This window comes from Manis pentadactyla, chromosome 12, assembly GCF_030020395.1.
Source record: "Manis pentadactyla isolate mManPen7 chromosome 12, mManPen7.hap1, whole genome shotgun sequence".
In the NCBI taxonomy this organism is placed as follows: domain Eukaryota; kingdom Metazoa; phylum Chordata; class Mammalia; order Pholidota; family Manidae; genus Manis; species Manis pentadactyla.
In genome coordinates this window covers 64,548,235-64,574,229 of record NC_080030.1, presented here as the reverse complement: position 1 = coordinate 64,574,229, position 25,995 = coordinate 64,548,235, and the positions used below count along the sequence as shown (strand labels likewise).

Genomic DNA, 25,995 nt, shown 5'->3' with positions numbered 1-25,995 from the left:
GATGGCCATAACCTTTTATTAACAAAATGACTTCAGGTCAACACTGTATGAAATTACTCCACAACAAATGTTATCTCAGTAATCGAGAGTTCCAGCATGAATTGTGATGACAAAGTAAACAGGCTTTTTAAAAAAGCAAGCAATTCTGTAATTTAACAATTTGCCGCTTTTTAAGTGCTGTTGCTTTGATGGCAAATACTCATAAATTTGTGCTGCAACTTTATAACTCACATCTCATAATGACTGTCTGTTGGTAGGTGATGTCAGCAAAGCAATCTGCTTTTTTACCCTAAATGACACATATTCTTATAAAGTTGTTGCTTGGACCATAGAAAACAGAACAAACTGCATGTTTTATTATGGAGTATCTTGACGTGCTATGCCATGCACAGTAGTCAGCATGAGAACACTGGGAATCTAAGCTGCTCCATCACTGTTCGTTGTTCCAGAATTAGCTATCAGCTTGGAAGTTGTTGAACTTCACTATAAAATGGTGCATAATGTTGTGAACTTTTTATAAAATTGTGAACTATTATAATATTGGAGTGAGGGCAGGTGTGATAAAGGAAGATGGTGGAAAGTTTAAAGTGATTTAAATAGAAAATGTAAAAAAACTTTTCGAGTCTGGTGTTCAAATATAATTTCAAAAGCTTAATGTTGCTTTTGATCATCTCTATTTAAGAATGGTCAAATTCTTTATTCTACATTTCTGCCTGACTTTAGTTCATACCACACGGAGTATCTATCAAGGCAAAGCAAAGATTACATAATCATGTCTCCCTGGTTTCACTTTGAATATGAAGACTGGCAAATTACTTAAATAAAAATGCTGTGTACAAAGGATGCTTTTCTACAAGGCACTTCAGTCATTTATCTCAGCGCATGTATCACTAGACTGAGGTGAAGAGGTTGGACACTGTCAGAATCGACATTTTTCGAATACAAGGGTATTAAAAATTACTTAACAGCTGGTGAAATGCCAGTCCACAAGGAAGAAGCAAAGAATTGCTTTTGGGAAAGAACCCCCCCACCCCACCACTGGCAGGGAAAACTGGCCCGAGGTGACCCCTCCTCCTCCTGTGCAGCCCGGGCTTCTATCCTCCTTTTTTGATATCCTCCTTCTTCATTCTAAGGAGATAAGAATTCTTTTTTGTTGGGTTCAACCAAAGAATAATTACTCACTTTGCATCATAATTATAGGATGTTACTCAGAAAACCAATTCCAGGCAAGTAGCAGGTATCTGAGGAAAAACTTTAAGTGATAATGAGATATTTGTAGACATTGACCAATGAGTTCAGTAAATGTCTTCTGTATTGATCCTTCATTTTGTTGCTATGAAGTGATATTTATAGCACCATTACATTTTCTATTTTTAAACATACCCCCTCAGTAAGGAAGGTTTAGGGTTAAATGTGAACCCTCATTTGGTAGGCAGATGGAAAACTGACATGATGATTAAATGACTAGTATTATTAAGTCTGCCTCAGTAGAGGCTTCCAAAGTGTCTCTGAATTTGTGAAAATTACAGCAGGCAGAAAATCCCAAATAAAACTCCAAAGCCACAGAAAATCTGGTTATAGATATTTTAATTTTATCTGGGGTTATTTTGTGTGCATGTTTTCATACCAGGAGAGACTCTGAAATACTGGTAGATTGTGTCCAAACCAACCATATCTCCTATAATAATCTGACTTTGCTGATTTTCAATCATTTACCATTTTCTAAATACTGCTGCAACGATGTGACAGTATTTTGATGCAACGGCATTGCTCTTTCCAATGCAGAGCAGTTACATGTACACGTGTGAGTTGCTTCTAAAGAGATCATGCACTTTGCTTCCTGCAAATTGGGTATCCATGGATACTGCAGTTTCCAAAGAAACGCTGCCTAGAATTCTCACCATGCCAGCCTAAAGGCCTTCGAATGAAAACTGACATTTGAATTAAAGGTACAGATATCATTTATTCCACACCAAAATACTGGGCAGGTTTACATGGATGGCCTTTTTTTCCTCACTGTTCAGTGGTTGTGCATCATTTCTTGTACATCATTTAAAGGCAAGCAGGGTGGATTACTTACCCTTGGAAGGGAAATGGGGGAAGAAATGGGGCCTGAGTGTTCCCTACTTAAAGTCCAATGACCCCAGCAATACTCTTCTCACTATATATTTCTCACCTGGTGATCAGTGTTCTTATAATCAGGTCTGAAGATCTGTACACATCAGGGAAAAATGCACAGAGGAAGACAAGTGGCACTGGAGATTCATGCCCCAATTTATATCCCCAAATGACAAAAAGCACTAGGGGAAGAGGTGGAACCTGTTACCAGTTTACAAGACTATGATCAGGGGCTAAAGCAGGTCCTTCTAAAATGAGAAATCTGTCTCCACAGAGTGATCATTTGAATAAAGCAGCATTTCATCTAAGGAGAGAATGCATTACAATACATTCTTTTTCCTGGGTCCTTATAACTAAGCTGAAGAATCTGTTCTTAAAAGCAATCATAATTAAATTTTCCATCTTTCAATGGATATGGTTTTCAGAGATGTAGGTTATTAATTCAGAATAAGATGGTTTAACTATCTCCAATAAATATTCCAAAGTTTAGGGTTTTAAAGATGTATTTATTTAGTTCATAGAAAGTAAAGCCCCCCCAGCCACCACCACCAATGCCCCCAGTCTTCATCAATGGTGTTTTCATGGCCACATTCTGCTCCATAGCTTCTTTTATTGCCCAAATTACATCATGTTTTTTTGCTGGACTCCAAGCAACTGAAACTAAACAGACTCACATCTGGGGACATCAACAAACCAACAAAACACAGTACTATGAAAGGGAAAAATAAAACGTTTGTTACAGAAGTGCAGCAACATAGACATCTCAGCATCCTGGTTCACGGGGGGCACCGGCGGCTATGTTAGCATTTCTTTCTGCCTCAAGTTCAGATACAAGCTCGACTATTTCAGGGTGACTGAATTTTCCTGCAAGGCAAAGAAAAAGATACTGATGGCAGAATACATCAATTTCTCCAGCTTGATTCCAGGGCTCTTGGGCTTGTCAGGGGCTTGATTCTATGATCCGGCCCATACTTCACTCCAGTGCAGGGTAGTACAACTCCAGGTCCTGGAGAGTGGCCAAAGGCGACCACTAGGAGCTTTTTCTCTGTCACCCCAGATGCCACTGAGCATAAGGATAAGAACTGGACAAAGATTAAGATTAAGCTGTCAATTAAGCTGAGCTGGGGGAAATGTCACCAGGCAGTGTCTGAATGCCTCTATCAAGAACAAGGGCAAAACTGGAAGGGCAGAGCCTGGATAGCTGAAAACACTCCCTGCCCATTCCACATGGAGGGGAACAAAGCACCTACATATAAAATAACCAGTAGGAAGACCAAGGAGTCTAGGCTTTCCCAGGATGCAAACAAGAATGCAAACATGTCTTGCAAATACCTCCACACTGAACCCTGCTCCTTAACCCTCCCCAGATTTCTGCCCTGGGCAGCAAGCTCCAAGCTGTCCTATCTCAGGTCAGTGGTGGCTACCACAGGGGAATGTTAAACCCACTGCCTCTTCCCTGACTCTTCTCTTGCGGGTGCCTCCTGTTGCTTACTGCTTGTCCACATTAGACTCTGTTACATTTATTCCCTATCCTCAACCTCTTCTCTCAATGTTCCCTTCACTTTCTTGCCCTGGCTGACACCTGGCTCATCCTGAGGATACAGCTTTCCCTGCAGCCTTCTCATCCACTCACCTTTTTCTATCAAATGTGGCAATTACCCCCAGGCCTGGGCCTGTCCGTGCTCCTAGCTGCTTCCAGGCCACCCTCTGCCCCACCGCGTAAAGGCCCTGCCGTCAGGCTACGGCGGCCATTCCACCACAATTGCTCTTATTGAAGACACCCGTTACCTCTGTGCTGTCAAATCTAGTGTCTACTCCTTCCCTCTTGAAAGTTTCTTCCCTTGGCTTCGGGGACCACTGCTCTTCCTCCCCCAAATCTATTACTCCCCCATCCTTCCCATCTCGTGGCAACTCCATTCTTGGTAGCTGCTCAGGCCAAAATCCCTTGGGTCTTCTCAAAAACAACCCACACACAAATCCTGTCAACTCTCTGTTCAAAATAGACCCAGAACTGACCACTTTTTTTTTTTTCTCCCACTACCTCCCTGGTCCAAACCACAGATGTTTCTCAGTAGGATAGTACGATAGCCCCCAACCGGTTACCCTGCTTCCACTGAAGTGATCTTTTCAAAATACAAGTCAGTCACAAAATATTAGTTTGGGCTCCCTATCCTCCAAGGGGGTCCCCATTTCACACAGAGCACACCCAACATCCCATGCTGGCCTGCAGGGCCCTGTGGCCTCGGCCCACATCTCCAGGGCCACCTCCTACCCTCTCTTCTCATCCACCCAACTAGCCACACTGCCTCCATGCTGCTCCTCAACATACTCAGTTTCAAAAGAGAAAAGACAGAAAAGGAGAGCCCTAAGTTGTAACTGAGTCAGAAAAATAAAAATAAAAGTGGTATCAAACTTAAGTCTTTAAGTCCCCTTCAAAATTCTCATAATGGTCACTGTCTACATCTTTATCCCTCTCTAATTAAATGTCTTTTTTCACACATTATTGAGGTTAAGAAACCATTTCTTATGTCAGTTATACTATTTATATTTATGAACTATTTTAATAGTAAGGAATACACCAGAGTGGAAAGTGCAGTGGATTTTAATCTCAACTCAGCTATGGGCACATCACTTTCTAGGCTCAAGTTTCCTTCCTCAATAAAATGTGGAGTTTTAACTAGGTAACCTTCCAGCTCCCACATTTTTTTATTCTACTAGCATTCTAATGTTTCATTTTATATTTTTCATTGTGAATGTATCAAAATAGAAGACAACGGTGTTAAAAGGAAAAGCACTACATAAATATTCCTTGTATTTTAGTCACATTAATGATGAAATATGCTACCTTGAAACACAATCATTGCTTATAATATAGGATGGTGATCCTTTTCTGTAAAGAGTCAGAGAGTAAATATTTTAGGCTTTGCGAACTATAGGATCTCTGTTGCCAACTACTTAACTCTGCTGCTATAGCACAAAAGCAGTATAGACAATACATAAAGACTGAGTGTGGCTACTTCAATAAAACTTTATTTATATACACAAGCTGCAGGCCAGTCTGGCCTGTGGGCTATAGTTTACTGACCCCTGGTTACAGTGCCATTCTACTTAACTGAAGTCAACATTTTTTACCACCACCTGTTAGGGATAGATGAGACAAGACGGGTCTTGGCCTCAAGCAGCTTACTATGGGGTGGTGTGGTAAGTGCAGGCTTTGGAAGAGGCTCAGTGAGGAACGTCATTAAGGAGAACGCAAGTCAGACTGAGAACACGATGGCATGCCACAGATCGACTGCAGACCAAGCAAAAATGAAGGGAACACTTAGTTTTGACAGGGAGGATTAGGACAGGAAGCCAGAGATAGGAGAGGTCTTAACCTGCAGAGCTTTTTAGGTCACTTCAAGTCAAGATTTTATTTTTTAGGAAGAGAAAAGGCACAAAGTTTTAAGAACAAAGATGTGATGATACTTGTATCTACAAAGGAGGAAGCCACAGACAGGCAGGATGAACTAAAGAGCCTACCCGGTTAAGTGGGGAGGTTATAACAATGGTCCAGTACAGAAACAATGAGGGCCTTGTCTAGGGCAGAGGTAGCGGGGCTGGTGAAGAGAGAAGGGAAATCCAATCAACTTCCCTGCAGTGCAGATCATACTTTGGAGCCTAGACTGTGAGCTGGGAACCACCTCTACTGGGTGAGGCCACATGAGGGTCCAGAGAGGCCCCAGCAGGATGATCTCTAACAGCGCTCTCAGGGGAGACGGAGGCCGGACTAAGCCCAAAGAGCAAACAGGGAGGAGAAGCAGTTTAGTCCAGGGAGCAGCATGAACACCAGGGGACACCGGTGGCCGTGGAAATGAACCTGGCGTTAGACTAGAACCCCGGGCAGCAGTGCTCTCCCACACCAGGCCACTTCTCACTGGATCCCGCCGTCTTCTCTGTACACTGCTCCAGATGAAAGGGTCAGAATATGGAGTCACCAACAGAATGTCAGTCCCTACACTAGCAGTGAGCCCAGCTGAAACGATGCTTGTTGAAAACAGCATCGAGTACCTGCCGTGGAGTCATAGAAGTCCTGCAGTCGCCCGGGTTTGTGCTCAAGGTCCTCGTATTCGGATGCCTGAAGAATCATCTCACACTGATCCAGCTGCTTCACAAATTTGGCTTCTGCACTAGACTGGGCCTCATACTCCTACAAAGAGACAATTAAAACAGCACGATTAGGCCTGCATGACAGGGTATTCCAGGAAAATTCTGATTCCAGTACCTGAAATCAAGAGTCACAGCTAAAACCACATTCTATACTGGCCACGTTTCTCCACCAAATAAAAACCCTTCAGAGAGGCACTTCACCTTTAATTTCACAGTTTAACATCAGCACTCCATGCAAGAAGGGTGTGCTCACAATTCCACCAGATGCCTCGAAACTCTTATTTGTTCATATTGCCATTTCTAAGCATTTTTTCTTCCTGTTTAATATCTTGTCTTCAAGATAATTTTTCTTCAAACCACCTGACTGGTAGAGGTCTTTTTAATGTCAAGCTAATACTTTATCTTATGTTTCTCAAATTACTTCCTTCTCCATTTAATGTCAGGTTTCCTTTTAAAGTGAATTTCTAGCTCTCTTATTTAATTGTGGTTGCCACTTTACACTGAATCTCTGTCTTTACTTTCCAAACAGAAAGGATTTAATCAAGTCTCACTGGGTTAAAACTCTTGAGGACCAGTCAGGATCTATGAACTCTTCATGCAACAGTACATGTACATTTGTCAGTGGCAGGGAGGTGGTGAAGGCAGTGGATGGGGAAAAGCTTTTTTACCTTTCTTCCTCCCAGTGGCCCCACCCTCCTCAGTGTACACCTGAGACAAGAAGCTACAGGAGGTCTGCTTCTTAGAGCATGACACCCATCACACAACCATGAGTCCCAATTAATATGTATAGAATCATTCTTCTATTAGAACACTGAAGTGCTCCTAAGTGGTTTCCCTGCAAAGTTCTTACGTATAATTAATTCCACCCAGATGTCTTCAGATAATGAACCTGTCATGCTTTCTTGGCAAGGTAGTGTGATGCGAATCACTGAAGGTTTCTTGGCTTTTTATTATATGTATGCCTTACTCTTGTAAAGGAAAGTATTTGGGTTTTGTACAGCTTAAAATTATACAGGGAAATCATCTTAATATGAAACTCATTACATTTTATTATTTTAAAGGCACTTAAAAATAATTGCATTTTATTTAAATGTTTTTCACATTTATTAGTTATATGTTTATATTTCATAAATTCAAGTTCATTATTTAACAAAAAGAAATGGAATACTAGAAGGATAGCAGTCCAAAATTTTTCTCTGCTGTGAGAACTAAGATTTCAAGACCATTAGGAAATACTGTGTTTTATGAAAATTCTGATGAAATTACACATTTCTTTTAAAAATATAAATTGTTGGATTTTACCCCCCAGAATAATGGTATAGGCATTCCAATTTCACTTTCCAACAAGGAAGCAGGGCAGAGAGGAGAGTCCTGCAGACAGCTCTAGAAGGAGCCATGGCATCTTTGGGGAACTTACTGCAAGTCGTTCCTAATGACAGGATGGAGCCTTAAGTGCCAGGGGAAGAGGAGAGAGAAGACGCTGACGATGGAGGAGGAGCCAGCTCCTGCAGGGCCTTGTGGTTTATGCTAAGGGTTCTCAGCTCATGCTGCAGCTAATGGACATCCCTAAAAGGTTTCAAGCAAAAAGGCTCATGATCAGATTTGCATTTTAGAAAGATCCTTCCAGCTTCATGTAGAAAATGGCTAAACTAGAAGCAGAGAAAGCAAGTTCTGAGACTCTGCATCACTACCAGAGAAGTCAGGAAAATCTGTTCTGGCCTAACATCAAGGCAAGGAAGATGGGGAGAAGTGGGCAGACATGAGAAATGGTAAGGATGAAAAAGTGAACCAAAATGTGAAAGCAAATGAAGGGAAGAGTTGAAAATGACTTCCTAGAGGGAGCAAAAGAGAAGAAACACAACAAAACACTGACAGAGCAAAGAAATAGCAAAACCAAAACCTCACGAACATTTATAACAAAAAGGAGGGACATAATGTCACCATGAACAGCAAAATATACATGAGTTGGGACTAATCACCTCCAGCCATAAGCCCTGCATTAGAGCAGTGTCTGTCTGGGAAAAGGCACAGGGGAGCAACAGGGTCTGTCAGACCTGAGAATAGGACAATCTCAAAATTTCAAATTTTAAAAACAGAGGGAAACACTGGGAGGGATCTTGCCTACTCCAGTACCAGCTGATAGAAGCCCAGCTCTGGTGAATTCACCAATCTGACGTGTTGGGGGTCTTGTCCAGGACAGGGCCCCACATGAGGAGACTGCTGAAAGTGGAATCAAAATTGAGTAGGATAACGATAACAGAGATGAAGAAAAGTCCAGATAAAAGTGAAGAAGGGGAACAAAGCCAGGAAATTTCTAAAAGCCAGCCCACTGTATTTTCTTAACACTACATTAAAGAAAACAAAAACAACAAAACAGAACAGAAAAGGAACCTCTGTGAAGTTAAAAAAAGCTATCTGAACCAAGTTGCTTTCTAAAAGTTCAGGAAAACTAATTGCATATCAACATGAGCCACAGAAAGAGCAGAGGTCAGATCCCATACAAACTTATATCTCTTCCGAAAATTCAAATCAGAAAGACATTCTCATTATTTTAAAAAAGGATCAATTCTACAATAAATTATTTCAACAAGAACTAAGAGATATTAAGAAAATGGTAAGACACAGACCATAAAAGAGATAAAAGAAAGGATCATTTTAGAAATGAATGCTAAGCAATAAGGACCACAGGGATAGTTAAACATGATAAGGAATGTCTTAAAAAGAGAAATCGAAGTTGAAAAGGAGGTTAGTTTAAAAATCAAAAAGAAATGAAAAAGATATAAAGGATTTGAGAGAAAGTGACAAACACTGATGATAGACAAAGCAGAACCAACATACAGATATATAGGAGAAAAGATATATAGGGGGAAGAGAAAGCCAAAGAAAAAGGAAAAACTATATTCAAGAAAATTTCTTGAAATCAAAAGAAATTTTTTAATTGAGTGTTGAAAATGCACACCACATACCTAAGTAAGGATATTAACCCAGAATGACCTGCACCAAGACAGTCTAATAAAATTACCATGTAAAAAAATTCCTCTGGACACCTATGCAAAAAGGAGCACCTGACATAGAAGGAAAGTAAAATTATGACCAGACAGTAACAACAATGCTTTATGACAGAAGAAAATGGGAGATATTCAAGGAAACAAACTGGGAACCAAGGATTTTATAGCAAGTGAAACTGATCTTCAAGTATAAAAAATATGGAGCAACTATTAAAAAACAGGCAAGATTTAGAAAATGTCATTCCTGTGAGCTCTTCTTGAGGAACCTACTAAAGAACCAGCTTGGAACATGGGGAGAGACTAAGTTCTGGTGCTGAGCATCAACTACACAGCTATTTGTAGAACTAAGATTAAGTAAGATTTAAGAGAGGTTGTAGTATGTAATGGTTAAATATTTTGACAGTATAGATATAGTATAAATATTTTTAAAAAACAGGGAGAATGGAACTAATACAGGCCAAACAACTTTTTTAAGACTGTAAATTTCAGTAATCAGAATTGATAATGGTGGTTCTGAGATGGGGACATGTGCAAAGAACAATAAAGCCTATATAACCAGGATTCCTGATGGAGACAAAAGGATATTTGACATAATACAGAAGAGGTTAAGTAAAAACCATGTACTGAATCTTAATTGGAATGAAGACTACGAACTCATAAAGCATTTTAGATATACACAGATATCCTAGCTTAGCCCATCAAAAAGCACGGACAGAATAACCAACTCGGTAGCAATAAGCATACCTAGTGCCCAGACTGTGATCTTGAAATAGCACCTCCTATTTAAAAATAAAAAGCAGAGTAGGTTTGGCCAGAGCATGTTCAAGATGAGCGAGGCTGCAATACCCTGCCACTCCTGCTGTCAAGGAAGCAAATTCAGGAGTTTGTACCCCACTTTTCCTACATGAACTACAACCAAAGAGCAGATGAGGAAGAAGCATCTGCTAATAAAAAAGTTACTGCAACTATTAAATGAAAACAAAATAAAAACATTAGTATATTACTGTTCTGCAATCCCAAAGGATTAAGGGATATAAGCATCAAGAAAACCCAGACACTACGCACCTCACTCTGAAAGGAAGCAACACCACCTCCAGCTTTGCCCAGAGGACCCAGCCTCTGGATCTGACCTGAGAGAACAGGAGGACAGAGGTGCATGAACTGCATCGTGCGTATGCAACTGGCGAACCCAACTATGGGATACTCTGTAGGGACAATGGTCTGGATTCATGAACAGGTAACTTGTAAGAAAAAGAAAGGGACTGGGCAGGGAGCAGGATTTATTCTCTTTAATCCATAGATTAAAGGAGACTTAAAACACATATTAAGCTTTAGTAAATCAGCAAGATTAAACTAAAATATCTAGGAATGAACAACTGGGTGATAAAACCATAAAGAAATCCAAGTGATGACTATGAAAATCAGGGTAGTGGTTTCTTTCAGAGGAACGGAGGGGAGGAAGGTCATGTTTCATTCAGAGCCTAGGAAAGAGGTCTGGGGTGAATGGCAAAATCTTGATGGGAGGTAGTTAAAAGGATGTTACCTTCTAATAACTCATTATGCTTGTTTTTATGTGGTTTTTCTATATTTTATTTTTCAATAAAAAGTTTTTAAAAATAATAAAAATGGCTGAAGATAATGAGTATGACTGTGAACCTACTGAGTTGGACATTTAAGTGGAGCTGTCCGTTGGGCTGTTGGATTTATGAGTCTGGAGCTTAAAGCAAGATTTTCAGGAGAATATATGGAATAATCAGCATGTGATCACTGAATCCCAGGAGTGTGTAGAGAGGGCCAAGAACACAGGCCTCAGAAAGAAACGGAGGCTCCGAGTTGGGCCAAGAAGAGGAGCACTTGAAGAAACTCAGAAAGAACAGCCAGAAAGATACAAAGAAAATCAGGAAAGAGCAATATAACAGCCCTGGGGGATGAAAAAACTTCAAGAACGAGTGACAACATCTTCTCTGCAGCCAGGGTGTCAGGTGGCATGTGGGCAGAGAAGGGCGTGCTGGATGGAGCCGCCCACAGGCGGTCCGTGACCTGAGCAAGCGCAGTGCGTGGGGGCCACGACACACGGCAGGGGCGTGAGGAAGCAGTCAGGGAGTGTGGGCGATGCCTCACCTATTAGGTCGTGAAGGGAAGCAGAGAAATGTGGCATCCAGGGAGGTTTATTTCAAAATAGGGCATGTGAATATATTTACAAGGTTTACAAAAAGCTGAGAAAGTTCCCATCCGAAAGCCTCTATTTTCTCCATGAAGGAGGAGAGAGTATTTGCTGTACAACTGGGAGAGAAGTGGCAAAGGAGTTGAAGAGAAGAGAAGTTTGAAGAGAAGGACAGACAGCCGATGTTGGTCCAGAGAGATGACTGCCGGGTGCCACTGAGGAGGCACCAGCCGCCCTGAGGTTTGGCAGAGCCTGGGGGCTGTCTGGGGCAGTGACTCCAGTCTCTGAGGCCAGGACAGGATGGGAGGGTCCCTACAGCAGCACTTGGCAGCCTTCAGGTGGGCTTAGGGAAAGCAAATAACTGAAATGACTCATATTGGGGTTTTGCAGAACAACAGGACAAGGAATTCAAGTAGGTGAGAGATACAAAAGTTCTAAGTCCTGGGAACAGGGGACTCAAGGGAAGCGAAGCGTGGAAAGGGGAGAAAGATGACACGTTTCCTCCTCCCCTTGGGGAAAGTGTGGCTTTGTGGGGGTTCGTTCACAGAAACTTAATCTTTTGCATCTCCCACTATCCCACCTCCCAGCAACTCTCCCCCAAGGCTGGATGCTTCTGTTGCCCTACATCAAACTCCCCAACCAAATACTGCACCTGTGCTGCAAAGGACAGAACAGCGAGCCATTTTTGAAAGAGTACGTCTTAACCCAACTGTATTTCCAACTGGCTGAATGTCAGCCAAGGTGGAGAGAAAATGTGGGGTGGGAACTAATCCAGGGCCGGCAGGTGTGCCAGGCATTTGGCGGGGGCTGGGGGCAGCTCCTGCTATGCCTTGGGATTCAAAGGGATATTTCTTCAAAGAGAAATGCAGATGGTCAAGTAGTCAACTTTCTGTGATACTTTGAGGGAAAAAATGAAAATGTTTTTCCTTGACTTGCAGAGAGTTGATTTCACACTTGCATAGAAAAAGATAAATTATAATCAAGGATATTTAATTGCTTGAAATAGATGTGACCCTCTGGGCTGATAGCTATATATAGTGGTGAATAGCTGTGATTAACATTTCAGAAACCAATCAACTGGCATTTTCTATTTAACTAATACTATTCTAAGTTCTGGGCACAGAATGCCCGTATTTTCTAAAACCAAAATCAGAACACGTGGACTGGAGACAAAGGAAAAACAGAGCTTACTATGTGTTAGGCAATATTCTAATTGTTTTACCAATATTAATTAATATGATTTCCATACAACCCTATGAGATAGGTATATGGTTACTATTGCCATTTTATAGAAGAGGAAATTGAGGCACCAACAGATTCAGTAGTTGCCCGTGATCATATAGCTAGCAAGCAGGAGTCAGTATTTGAATCCTGAATATCTGATAACGAAGACCATGTACTAATATGGACATGAATCATAAAAATGCTTAAGTTAATATGAGAATCTATGTACTGGGTTGAATAGTGTTCCCCCAAAATTCATGTCAACCTGAAACTTATGAATGTCATCTTATGTAATAGGGTGTTTGCAGATTAATCAATCAAATAAAGTTCTACTGGATTAGGATGGACCCTAATCCAATAACTTGATGTCTTTATAAAAAGAGGGACATTTGGGCAAGGTACTGACACAGGGAGAACCGTCTGACCATGCAGGTGGACAATGGAGTGATGTGTCTATATGGCAAGGAGCGTCAAAGCTGGAAGTTTGCCAGAACCTAAGGAAAGGTGACAAGGACCCCCACTCAGGGAACCTGGTCCCTGCCAACACTCCATTTTGGACTGCTGGCCTCCAGAACCGAGATAATAAATGTCTGTTGTTCTAAGCCACCCAAATTTGTGTTAATTTTATACAGCAGCCCTAGGAAACTAAGAGAGTCTCTTGCTACTAAGAAGTAACTGACATGGTATCATGAACACAACAGAACTATAAATGCTTGTTCAATCAACCAACATACAGCACAAGGATGTAAAGAACTGACAGATTGGGAGGGAGGCTCGTGGCCTAGCTTGGCCACTCATCAGCTAAGAGACCTTGGGCAAGGCAAGGAGCTTCAGCTCTTAAGACTTCTTATCCAGAAAATGGGGTTTCTTTCAGTTTTAACTTTACAAAATCCTAACAGATACAATAAAGAGCCAGAGCCAGAGTACAGAGATACTAAAAAAATAGATCAAGAATATAATTAAGTAGCCACTGTATAGAACCAAAGGTATCAGACACAGAGAAAAGAAGAGACACACACACACACACTGAGAGAAAGAAAATTAGTCTGCTACTGTATAAAGTGCCACAAACTAGGTGACATAAGCACCAGAAATTCATCATCTCATAATTCTGGAGGCCAGATATTGGAAATCAAGGTATTTGCGATGTTAGTTCCCTCTGAGGGCTGAGAAGTATCTGATCCTGGCCTCTCTCCTAGGCTTGTAGATGGCCTTCCTCTGTACCCACCAGCATGTGTTGTATTCAAACGTACACACACACACACACACATGCATACTCTTTACTTGAGAATAAACACTGAGACCTACCTAGTATACTCAGTCTGTACCTCTGGGACCCCTACTGACCTGAAGCAGCACTTCACTCATAGGGTGTGTGAACTGGTTAAGGAGGATTTAAGAGCCGTATCAAGTATTTTCTTTGAATACATTTCTATAATTGTTTAAAAAATACATTGCTGCTTACTTATATGGTCCTCATTTTACCCCTCGAGCCCTTAATAGAAAAACAAAACATGAGTTCCCCAATGATTTCAAAGTATGCAGAGATGAGGTTCCATGCCAGAGAGTAAAAATGCTCACTTTTCTTCTCTACATCAGTCTCTGACAACCCACAGTATTACCAATAAAGAAATTTAACCCATTTTTGTCTTCTAAGTTGCTGGTTGGCCTGGCAGCACCAATTCTAAAGAAGGACTGTCACATTCCAGGGTGGCCCTTGTGTACTTGTCCTCAGACCTTTTTTAACATGCTTAATTATTTCAACCAGTGACTTTGACAAGATCGTAGAACTGCTATCCTACTGGGTGTCAAAAGTTTAAATGTTCTGTGTTTTATATTTTTCTAAGTCCAAAGTCTAAGTAACTGCCATAGTATTTCCCTTTGAAAAATGCTGTTGTAAAGTGTAAATTTTACAATAGCTTTACTTAGCCAGTTGTTGAGGGCTAAGAAAATAATTTAACAGATAATGCCACAGTGTTTACGATAATTAAGAGGCACAAAGGTACAAATTCTTGTAAAAGGTTTTCAGATTAGGAAGGTCTTTCCTCCTTAAGAGATAATATGTGGGTTTTGTTTCATAAGCTCACAGGACAGTTTTTTCCCTTTCTATATACGAAATGCAAATGTGGGTAAAATGAAGGTTCCCATGGCCAGGATTCTCACCTGGCCCTGGTTGGCTAGCTCACTGCACATATGTGGGCAATACGTTGTTACTGTCTCTATAAATAAAGAGCTTTGCCCAGTGCTCTGGGTGACACGGTGGCATGGCTGCAGGGTTGCAGGAGAGCTGAGTGGTGGCAGCGCCAAGGACAGAGACTGGGACAGCTGCGAGGGTAGAGGCCCAGAGGACAGCTGTGCGGGCAGAGAAGCCCAGAGGCGGTGCAGGCAGAGAAGCCCAGAGGCGGAGTCCGGTTTGCTGCACGCAGACTCACTCTGGACGAAATTTTAGCTATCAACCTGCCACCGTGAAAATCAAGTTGGGTATAACCCTTTCACCTCAAGAATGTTCTACTGTCATTTCTTTGGTAACTTGCCTGGGGCTGAAACCCACTGGCAAGACAGCAACCCAACTCCACTCCATTATTCCCCAATTCATAGTGTCCCAAGAGTTCACTTGGAAGTACACACTTTGGAAGAAGGGACCCTTTCTCCCTGTCATACCTAGTAACAGATACCACCTAGCCAGGCTCCAGCTAGATGCCATGCATTCTTTGCCAGATTAACTTTTCACAATTATCTGACAAGGTAAGTATTAAAGGTCTACAATCTCCCACTAGAAATTCTGAGGCCAGAACTGTTTCAGTTTTCAGCATTCTTTTGCTTTACAAAAAAAGAATACAGTACATACAGTATATATTACAGGAAACCTCTAGTGAGGTCTAAGGCAAACTGACTTACCACATAGATGAGTAAATTCTACGTTAAAAGGTACTCATTTTCACACCAAGGGGGATGAATGGGGACTCTAAATCGCCTCTTGGTGCTGCAGGTAAGATTGTGCTGCTAAATGAGGTCAGGTGAGGCCAGGTTTTTTGTTTTTCTTTAAACTGGCTCTGTGAACTTTGTAGATTTGCTCATTGTGCCTAAGGCCCTGTGTTACTCTCATTTTCTAGAATTAGCTGACTGGAGCCAAGGAACTCACCCCAGGGCAGGTAGCCAGGAAGTGGGATTCAAATCCACGACTCTCGGGCTGCAAGCCTCTGCTCTCTGCATCTCACCTTGTTGCCTTAAAAGGGTTATTTCATCCCAGCTAACAACAGAGATGGCAACACACTACAGAATCTGCCCACTGAGAAAAATGGCATTTGTAGATAAATATCTGTTCAGGGTTTCAACCCTGGGCACTTCCCACCTTGTTCCCATCTTCCCAAGTCAAGGAAAACCGGAGCCAGCACAGGAGGCAGTGGGAAGGGAACTCTGCCATTGTGAGGCTCCGGGGACAGCAGGGCTGTGGAAGAAAAGGGGAGGATCAGAGTCGGGATGGGAGAAAGGAGTAGGGCTCTGAAACACGTGAGAAGTGAGAGTGGGAGGCAGGGCCGTCCACAAGTGAGGAGTGTGTCCAGCTCAGGAAAGGCCAGCATGGACTGGAGGGATGTGGGAAACTAGATGGATCCCTCTTCACAAATGAAGAACAGCACTAGGAGTGCCGAGCAATGGAGCGCCCTGGCTCCCCTCTCCCTGCAGCCAGCCTGCCCCACAGTCCTTGTTGTCAGTGGCACTGGGACAGGGCGGCACGGACGGGACCCCTCTTCCGCGCTGGGCCTCATGCCCACTACATCTCCTTGGCCTCCCTCAGCTCTAATACCCATCCAAGCTTTCACAGATGGGCAACAGACTCAGAGAGGGGGGATGTGCCCAAGGTCACTGGGCCAGGAGGTCATGGGGGCCCATGTTCTTTTCAAGGACCAGAAATGAGCAGGTGGGTGTGTGGGGGGTTGGCACGGTGTGGGATGAGAGCGAGGTATCAAGGAAATCCAGAGGCTGTGAGTCAAGATCCATACCAGGCATTATGGGGACAAGGCAAACGAGGAAATCGGAAGCAAGAAAAATTTTATTAGACATGAGAAATTCCTGCAGCAGCTGGGAGGTGAGAAACAGACACACACCAGAAATAAAGATAGCTTAAGATAAATAGTTTAAGTCAACTAAAACACTGGTGAGCCTTATCCATCACATATACTTACTTGCCACAGTTCATAGAGCTCCTTTTTGAGATCCTCTGGGAGGAGCTGGGTTAGCTGCTTCATAGCTTCCTGTAATATCAAACCATTATTTTAATTATGTTTACATTTATCCAAGTTAACAACTTGTCTACAAAAGCCAAATAGTGGGCTCAAACTCGTACAAATAACTCCCAAAGGGGCGGGGAAGTACTGGATAACATTTACGGCTCCCAAGGATGGCAGTGGTGTACATTAAATAGGACGTGTGTTTATTCACCTGGCCTTCACTGAGCACTCTGTGGCCTGCAGCACAGCAAACACAAGGGACAATGAGAAGGATGCGAGATGATGATAGATCAGAAGTGAGGCCAAGGATTTTATATATTGTCAATGGATCACAAGATTCCCACATAAATTTCACTCATAAGCATAGCAGAGTTCAAAACAATCTGAGAGTAGGGAAGATAGAAAAGTAACACTGAATTACAAAGTGCAAATAAATTTTTTTGTATACTATGATATTCACTTTCTACTGCTAGTATGTTTTTATTGCAAAATGTAAAACTCTACACAAATGGGCAGTTATTGTCATTAACATAAAGGAAATTTCATGATAGCATTTTGTAGGCTCATAGACCCAACAGCTGAAAAGGGGTATTAAAGGGTAATTAGCTAAGCCAGTCGTATTGTATCTGAATGCTTCAATAGCACCACTGAACATTTCTTGCCTTCCTGCATAACTACGTCCAGTGGTGGGAACCCAGCTTGTCAAGGGGTGGCCCACATGGGCTTTATAAAGGCAGCACTAACAGAAAGCACATTCTTACATAAAGACGAAAATTGTTCTTCTAGTCTTCTACTATTCCTGGCCCCATCCCTCATGCTTTCCTCCCTCACACCCAAACACAATGTTAAACAGGTGGACAGAGACCCAGGTGGCCAAAATTTCTGGGCTACAGTCATTGGTCCAAGGCGTGGCCATGTAACTCAAACCAACCACTCAGGAGCCAACTACTTGATTTGTCCCGCAGAGGCCAGGAGGGAGAAGTCACAGGTGAGCCAAATCCCAAAGCGAAGCAAAGAAAAGAAAATGAGAGAGTGCAGGGCGCGGTCCACTTACATCTAGTCCCTAAAGCCCGAGGAGCCACCCTCACTCCCATCCATCTCTGCCTTCATTTCTGTGTTGCTCCAGCATATTAAAATACCACATTTTGGGGGCCTGAAGCCAGCAATTTTACTTTCAAATGGCTTCACATTCTTTCACCATCCTCAACCTATGCATCTGCTTCAGTTCTTCTGACCAGAGGCCAGGTGCCTCGCACAAGATGCAGCTGTGAGAACCGTGTTTTGGCAAAGTGGTTTTATAAAAGTGGCAAAGGTCTCATATAAAATCAAAAAAATCAAATAGTGAGTTGGGAAAAACAATGAAAATAAATATGGGTATTTGTGTGTACATTTATTTATTACTGGGAGGGAAAAAATGTTACAGAATACAACTACTTCCAGAGCAGACCGTACTTGCCAGGGTCAACACTGCTCTTGTAATAACACCTCCATCTTGAATGGACAGTTCTTTACATCAGACCACACCTCAGTGACATGAAATCCGGCCTATTTTGTACCTGCATTCTCCTTTGTTTTGTTTTCATAAATCGCAACAAAATACTTGAGAAAACACTTTGCACTTTTGAAAATTAAAGGTGTCCTTATAAATGGATCGCCTTTCTCTGCACTATTCCAGAAACACAAGTTTGCCCACTGCTTTTGTTTGAAAAGAATGAACTGAATAACGTACGTACAGGTATATCAACACCTAAACTTTTAGAACACAAACCTAAAAGTCTTGCTTTGACAAGGAATTATTTTCTTCCCTGTAAGGTGAGACACCAGCACCAAACAGTGATGGATGCGTGGTCTGACCGAGGTGCAATAGCACCTCCATCCCTCTAGATACTACGTTCCCATAAACGCAGCATAAGACTGAATTGGCTTTTTGGAGATCACATTCAATTACTGACATATTAATAAGCTTCCTGATGGCTAAAACCACCATGTCCTTTAAAAAAACAAAATAGGTAACAAAACAAATATGTTGTTGATCTCTTCCTGAAATTCAGTAATGATTTTCTGGATATCAACTCAGTATCATTTGCTATTATACAATGAGTACCGCATTTTGAGACCTCTTAGATCATCAGTATTCCCTGTCTGGCAGCATATGACACAAAATCACGACTACCTTTTTAGGTGAACCCTCTGACACCAATTTCGCTAAGTCCAGGGAACATTGCTGAATATGCCAGACTTTCCCCTCCTTAGTGGTGAGCCCTGCCACTTCTACTTTTATACTGAGTCTCACCTTGTTCACACATAGATCTATAATGATAATTTTCCTAGCTTCTTCCTGTTACCAAAGCATGTCAAGAATCTGCCTTAAGTTCTGAGCTTGATAAGCTTTCAGCAAATGTCTTGTGTTGGCTTTGTGACAAGCACCCAGAGAGCATTATTCATCATTCACATGGCATTGGTGAGGCTGATCAGTGAAGTAGTTAATTGCTAACTGTAGATTTAGATGGGGTTTGAAATCTGGATCACCAATTACTAGCTGTGGAACCCAGAGTAAGTTACTTAACCTCTTTGTTCCTCAGGCTTCTAATCTGTAAACCAAGGACAATAATGGCATCTACTGAAAGGACTGTTATGATGATGAAATAGTTAATATATATAAAATAAAGTGATTATCTGGCATATAAAAAGCACTCTATAAAGTGTTCACTGTATTTTTCATTCTCTCCATTTTGCCATGTATTCTCCAATATAGTTCTCCTTTAAATTTCTTTGTTCTTTAGTAACTTCTAACAGCTTTAACACTTCCAGATATATAAATACTATAGACCAACTTTGCCTTCTGATTAAAGTTTTTCCCTCTACCAAGGAATATAAACTCATATTGCTGTATTCCAGCTTCAAGTTCCATACCACTAGTTCTGGATGATCCTTACCAGACATCATACACTAACTCGGTTTATAATATGAAATTTATTTTATGTTTAGAAAGCGGGTCAGACTGTAACTACTGCTTTAGGCCCTTCAATTTTCTCTTCTATACCTTCATTCCCCCTTTCATCCTAATAACAACTCTCATCCAAAACAATTAGCCCTTCAGGTTTATCAAGTATTTTCCACCCTCCCACTTCAGCTTAAAGCCTTCCTAATGCAGCCGGCCATCTTCTGGGCAAAGGCTGCTTCATGGTTCTCATTATGTGCATCCACCTTGAGCCAAGAAAGTTTCATTTAATTATCTTAATGCATGACTCAGACATCCAAATCTTGTTCATAAACACCATCTGCATAGAATTGTTCACCTCCCAGACCTTTCTCTCTGTCTCCAAATCAGAACCAGCAACAGGAAGAGGCCATGGAGTATCAGCATCCCTAAGCATTTGGTGTCTTGTCCATGAACTTGTGGTTCTTTAAGCTGTTTCCCTGGTTCCTTCTGATTACAGCATCTATTCCCCTGTGAATCAGGAGTGGGCAGTAACCAGGAGATTTAATGAGGCTGGAAGTGTTTTCACCATTGCAAGATTCAGCGTTCAGGAAGGAGCAGCAGTCCGATTGTTCACCGGGGTTCTGTGCACCCCCAGAGGGCATTACTAGCCAGGGCTCAGCTCTTCACAAGACAGTATTCAATTTTCTCTCATCTCCAGGAGCTGGAGTGCCTTCCTATGGACTCTTTTTTTCTTCAGAAGGTTATGACTCCCTCCTCTGTGCAAGAAGCCTCAAACTGCTGTGTGCCCACATCGGGACAGTTGTCTCGTCCCTCCTCCTTCCTGTGTGTCACTCTTGGGTCTTTGATTACCCTGCACAGTTTCTCATCCACAAGGTTGATCCAGATTCATCTTCAATGAAACTATCATTATCCACAAATGAGCTGTATGATTGAGTTTTTTCCTGTTCTTTTTCCAGATGTCATATGTCATTATTCAACATCCTCTGGTTCAGGTCTAATTCCCTTCTGTAACTCAGTATCTTGAGTTAATTGGTTTCTTTCTGTATTAATTCTGCCAATCAATCTAGGATTTGTTTATTCATGACAGTCTAGACTTCTACAGAGAAACATTTAGCTTCCTCCCTTTTTGTAGGCTGTTCTGATGCTCGGCCTGTATTCTGGACCTGTATCAGGGCAGGGAAAACACACTCTTCCCTTGTTTCTAACATCTAGGATGTGTTGAAACTCCTAAACTGGTATTCTTTGTAGATCTTCTTGCCTCTAAGAGGGGCAAAAACGCTGTTGGCTACCTCCCCAGCTCTGAGAACAGCTATTTAAGCCCACCTGCCCTTTAAACCATCTTGACAAAGGGCTGGTTCACTTAGCAATTCAGGATGAATTTCTCTGGCCTATAGTAAAAGCAGTGTGCAGTAATCCCTGAACTGAGAATCAGCCATTCAGCATTAAAAAATAGCCTTCCTGGGTTTTCCAGCCCCTGCTGCAAATACCTCTTCTTCTTTGATCTTAGGCTCTGAGTTTAGAGCCCAAATTGATACTGATTGACTATTTTATTTTTGTTTTGTTCATTTCGTACTAAAACAAATATTTTTCTTTACTTGAAATTACTAAATTAAAGGACTAATTTAAAATTCACCAAATAATAATTATGGTAATGGTCATACTTATGATTTCTGGAGCTTAACTACCATGAGGCACTCCTTCAAGTTCCAGATATTTCCATTGTTCTAATGAAAGCCATACTATTTATGTCCAAATATAACACAGGGACAGGAAACTAAATGCTAGGAGCAGGCATATTTTTCCATTCTAGTTTTCAAGAAGATTGAGAACAAGCAAGAACCAATTTGCTGCTTACTCCAGGAACTCCTTGCTTCTGGGAGGGAAAACTGTAAACAACCAGAGAGACCCTAATAGCACACACCAAGAGCTTACTCTTCAAGACCCTCTCTAAGACTCTGCCTCACCAGCTCCTGCCAACCTAAGGCTATTATGTCCCGAACTCTGTGTTCTCTCAACTAGTTACCCATACTGTAAGACCCAACTAACCATCCTCCAGCTCAGGTCCTAAGACTCTGTTACTATGCCTTCCTGACCATCCCCTTCCTGCATCACTACCAAGACTGTCCAGGCGGTGCTCTCCCTAACTGCAATCGGTCTAATCAACAGCCTTGCTTTGAGGCTTTTCTGGAGATCTCTTATGGAGTCAACAATCAACACTGACCTCTTCTCGCCTATGTTTCTCTTCTTTGGGGATGTTATCTGCTGGTGCTATGTCCCCAACGATGCATTCTGCCATATCGTGAACCAGGGCTAGGCGTACACATCTGACCAGGCAAGAAATGGTGAATAATTACACAGTTATATTCACTTCAAGTTCCTTCTCTATATTATTCTGAAGTTATATAATATATTTTTCTTTCTTTACCCTCACAGAGTACTTAAATGCAGTATTTTCTAAGGTAATTATATTCTGCAAAGCTGCAATAGAGCTGAATCACAACTACTAGTTAATATTCAACATAATAATTGTTATAATTGTTAGCATGAATTTTTTTTTTAAATGCTAGTTCCTCAACTCTCACTTTAAATATTGATAACTTTACAAAGCCAGGAGATGGATCTGGCTACAGTATTTACTTACTGATACAAACTTCAGAAACAATCATTTCCCCAGTAAACTAGTTAAGATGTCAAATAAGGCCCTTTATAGAGAAATGGGTGGAGCTGGACAGATCTAGGTTCGACTATAGCAACCAACATTTATTAGCCGTGTGACCTTTGCCAAGTTACTTAATTTCTTTAAACAGTTTTGTAAGCTTTTATTTTATTATCTGTAAAAAAAAGAACAGTAATACTTCATAAGGTTGGTATGAAAAGTAAACTTGATAATTCACATTTCTGGCACATGCTGATCATTCAACAAATGGCTATGATTATTAGTGATAATGATTAGCGATCAGGATAATCATCTTCAAAATAACAAAGGCAGATCATGAGATAAATGCTCCAGAAGGCCAGTTTGTTTTTATGTTCCCATTATTACCAAAAATGGTAGAGGCCTAACAGCTTCCTTGTAGGTGTCCCTGCCTACAGTCTCTCTCTCAGGCTAGTCTTAAGTTCATTTCCATTCAACACCACATTCATCTTGTACTGTTTGCCAAAATCTCAGCTCCACATCATCTGCAGAGTAACACAGCTCCTCAGACTCCCTGTTGAACTGTTGCTGCAATCATACGGTTTTACTTATCATCTGCAAAGTTTACCTTTACTGCCCCACCGCCAGGGCTTTGGTGTCTATGCCATGCCCTTCCCTCTGCGTGCCGTGTCTTCTACTTCTCTATCTCGTCAACCCTTTAAAGCTCAATTCAGATTTCGCCCCCAACATTAAGATCACTCAACAACAGGTGATCTCTCCTGTTAGTACACCTTGCTAATTCTCTTAAACGTATTTCGTGCCTTTTGTAGAAGCCACTTTGGGCCTCTGTAAATTCATTTGAGGTTTATATACCATCTTATATTTCTGGCAAACTTCGTTCTGTGCTGCAAAAGCATTTTAAACACTTGCAAATTAACACAAGGAGGAAGGATACCTCTTTCTCAGCTCTACTTCGCCAGTGCCATTCCAAAAAGCCACGTCACAAATGGGTGCTACTATTCATAACAGGGACTAGATAAAAGCAAATAGAGCACTAACACCATGAGAGAATTTTAGATATGACACACTCTCCCTCATGGCCCTGGAGGCCCTAATATACCACAGTGATGTTTCCTGGAGGCCAAGCGATACTTGTCAAGAGAAAACCCTGAGTGCAGTTTACCACACTGAAGCAATCAACACACATAGTTCTCCTTCCCACAGTCTGAATCGTATGGTTCACCTTAAATAATTTTTCTTAACACATAAAATAACCTACAAGAATTAGACACAGGCATTAGTATGGAAAATGGTACACATCCCTATACCAAAGATCCTTACAAGCATCAAAGTTCATGCCAGCTTACCGGTCTTTGTTAAGACGGTCATCTTTGGTCAGCAGAGCCATAACTGCCATTCTGTACATGTGATCTGATACGCTCTCTGGCCTCTCAACATTTCTGTATACCCAGCCAGTCCGTGGGACTCTCTGATGAAAATGAGGAAGAGAAAGAAATTTATAAAAATACATGTTTTAACTGTCTGCTATGCTCTTCAAGAGAAGTCCAGGGAATAGTGCACAGAAGTAGGGTTATTGTTTCAGAACATATTAAAAAATGCTTAACTGACCAAAATGATCAACAACTGGAATCAAATAAACCAGTGAGGCCAGAGAATGAGAAGAGATGATTCGCCAAGTATTCAGTAGGAAAGGCCAATAACCAAGTTAGTCTGCATTACTGATACATAAATTACAGAACATATACAAGGTCCTTCAGTCATAAAACCAAACTGTCGACTATTTTATTTTCATATTACAAGAGTTGGGACATTTTGCTTTCAGTCCCAACGAACACAAGTAGAAAACATTGTGGTGAAAGCTCTGAACTTATTGAATAAATGACAGACTTCCAAATTCTGAAGCAGGAAGGATAAAGGTATTGCTAATTGTCACGAGTCCTGACTCTTCTCTTTATTCAGATCATGAAGTGACCTTGTGAGACTGCATTTTTCTCCTCGAAGTCCACCTTTCCAAAGTGTTGTATAAACAGCAATGGTAGTGGCATTAAACCGATAATGTGCTTTGAACTTAAGGAAATTCTGCAAAATCATTAACTGGGCTGGGGTGGAGACGCACATGATGCAAATCCAGCGTGTACTATACAAAATAAAAAAAGAAGTTGTGTTGTGTCCGGAAATAGCTGCGAGACAGATTTAAAGCACCCACTTAAAATCTGCCCGCCCATCCGCTGCTCCGCGCCCCACCCCAACCGCCCGGCTGTAAGGCCGCGAGCCCCAAATGCACCAGGAGAGACGCGGGCCGGGCCGAGGCCCCGCAACGCATCGCGCCGGTGGCTGTCCGGGGGCCCCGCCGTGCACAGCCCCAGGCCGTGTAGACGTCGCCGGCCGGGGTCGGCCTAGCAGTCCGGCCGCGCCCTCCCCGCCGACGCGCTTTCTCCGCCTCCCGCCGAGCCGCGCGTCCGCCCACGGAGGCACCTTCCGGCTCAGTCCCTCGGCGGGAGGGCGGGGGCGGCCGGAGGCCGCTGCCCGGGGAGACTCCGCAGCCACGTCGCCCCGCGGCCGCCCGAGCCTTACCCCGCGCGCGGCCCGGCCGGCCACGAACGGCCGCTCACCTTCAGCTGCCCCACCAGCCGCAGGAACTGCAGCAAATTCCGAGCCCCGCCGCCGCGCCGGGCCGCGGCGGAAGCCAGAGCCATGCGGCCTCCGATCCGGGAAGGGCCGGGGCGGAGCCGGCCGCGCGGCCGCAGCCTGACGCTGCACCCCTTCCCCGCCCCCTCCGCCTCCGCTCTCCGCCCTCTCGGGCCTCTGCTGTCTCGCGCTGGTGTTCGCAGGCCCTTCCGCCCGGTTTGCCACCTTCCTGCCTCGGAGGCTGCCCCTTGGGCATGGCGCCGGCCGTGGCAGACGCGGTGTTTGGTGCACACTAGGCACGCCTTAGTTGTTTGCTACACTCCACTGAATTCCAACAAACTTTTAAAGAGATTACAGTGGGGGGGCGGGGTGGAGGTGGAGTGCTAAGCAGTACTGCACCAAAATCTTGTCTTTCAGCAGCTCAGCTTCTGATTAGGGGACGGGATAAGGCGCCCCACTTCAAGGTGGGTAATCTGTATAAACATTTTAGCAGAGGCAGGAGGAAAGGTGAAGCAGCGATGCAAGTACTGCAAGGACTTTGGAGATGGCGGTAAAGCGGCCAATTGGTTAAAACAATCCTGTGATGAAATCAACAACCTCCCCAACATCCCAAGTGCTGAAAAAGCCCTTGTGCCAAAAAGTTGGTCAGGATCTGCCTTAATTCCCTCAACAACCAATGGTGCCAATTTTTAAAGACATTTTAGGACCCCCTTCACTGAAGGACTCAGGCAGAAAGCGTTGCCTGTATGAGGCAAGGAGGGAGTAGGGAGACCAGTAAGGGACTTGAAACAATTCTTTGGGATGATTTTGGTTTGGGCCTGGGTGGTGGTGGTGAAGGTGGTGAGAGGTTGTTGAATTTGGGGTGTAGTTTTAAG

At 42.6% G+C, this 25,995-nt stretch overlaps 1 protein-coding gene across 1 annotated transcript; it reads right to left on the bottom strand.

Moving 5' to 3' along the window:
- Positions 1 to 2,603: 2,603 nt before the first annotated feature.
- HDDC2 (HD domain containing 2) lies at positions 2,604 to 25,331 on the bottom strand. The gene is made up of 6 exons (XM_036903895.2): positions 25,105 to 25,331; positions 23,839 to 23,960; positions 22,058 to 22,160; positions 16,848 to 16,916; positions 6,169 to 6,307; positions 2,604 to 2,982 (listed from the first exon to the last, which is right to left on the bottom strand). The coding sequence occupies exons 1-6, from the start codon at positions 25,186 to 25,188 to the stop codon at positions 2,882 to 2,884; spliced, it is 618 nt and encodes a 205-aa protein (XP_036759790.1). The 5' UTR covers positions 25,189 to 25,331; the 3' UTR covers positions 2,604 to 2,881.
- Between the last annotated feature and the right edge of the window lie 664 nt (positions 25,332 to 25,995).

Excerpts from the sequence above, each read along its gene's own strand:
- HDDC2 (XM_036903895.2), bottom strand. The coding sequence starts at position 25,188 with ATGGCTCTGGCTTCCGCCGCGGCCCGGCGCGGCGGCGGGGCTCGGAAT. Across the intron at positions 6,308-16,847 it reads AGCTCTATGAACTGTGGCAA|GAGTATGAGGCCCAGTCTAG; the intron begins GTAAGTATATGT and ends GTCTCTTTGTAG. Across the intron at positions 2,983-6,168 it reads CTTCTATGACTCCACGGCAG|GAAAATTCAGTCACCCTGAA; the intron begins GTACTCGATGCT and ends TTTGCCTTGCAG.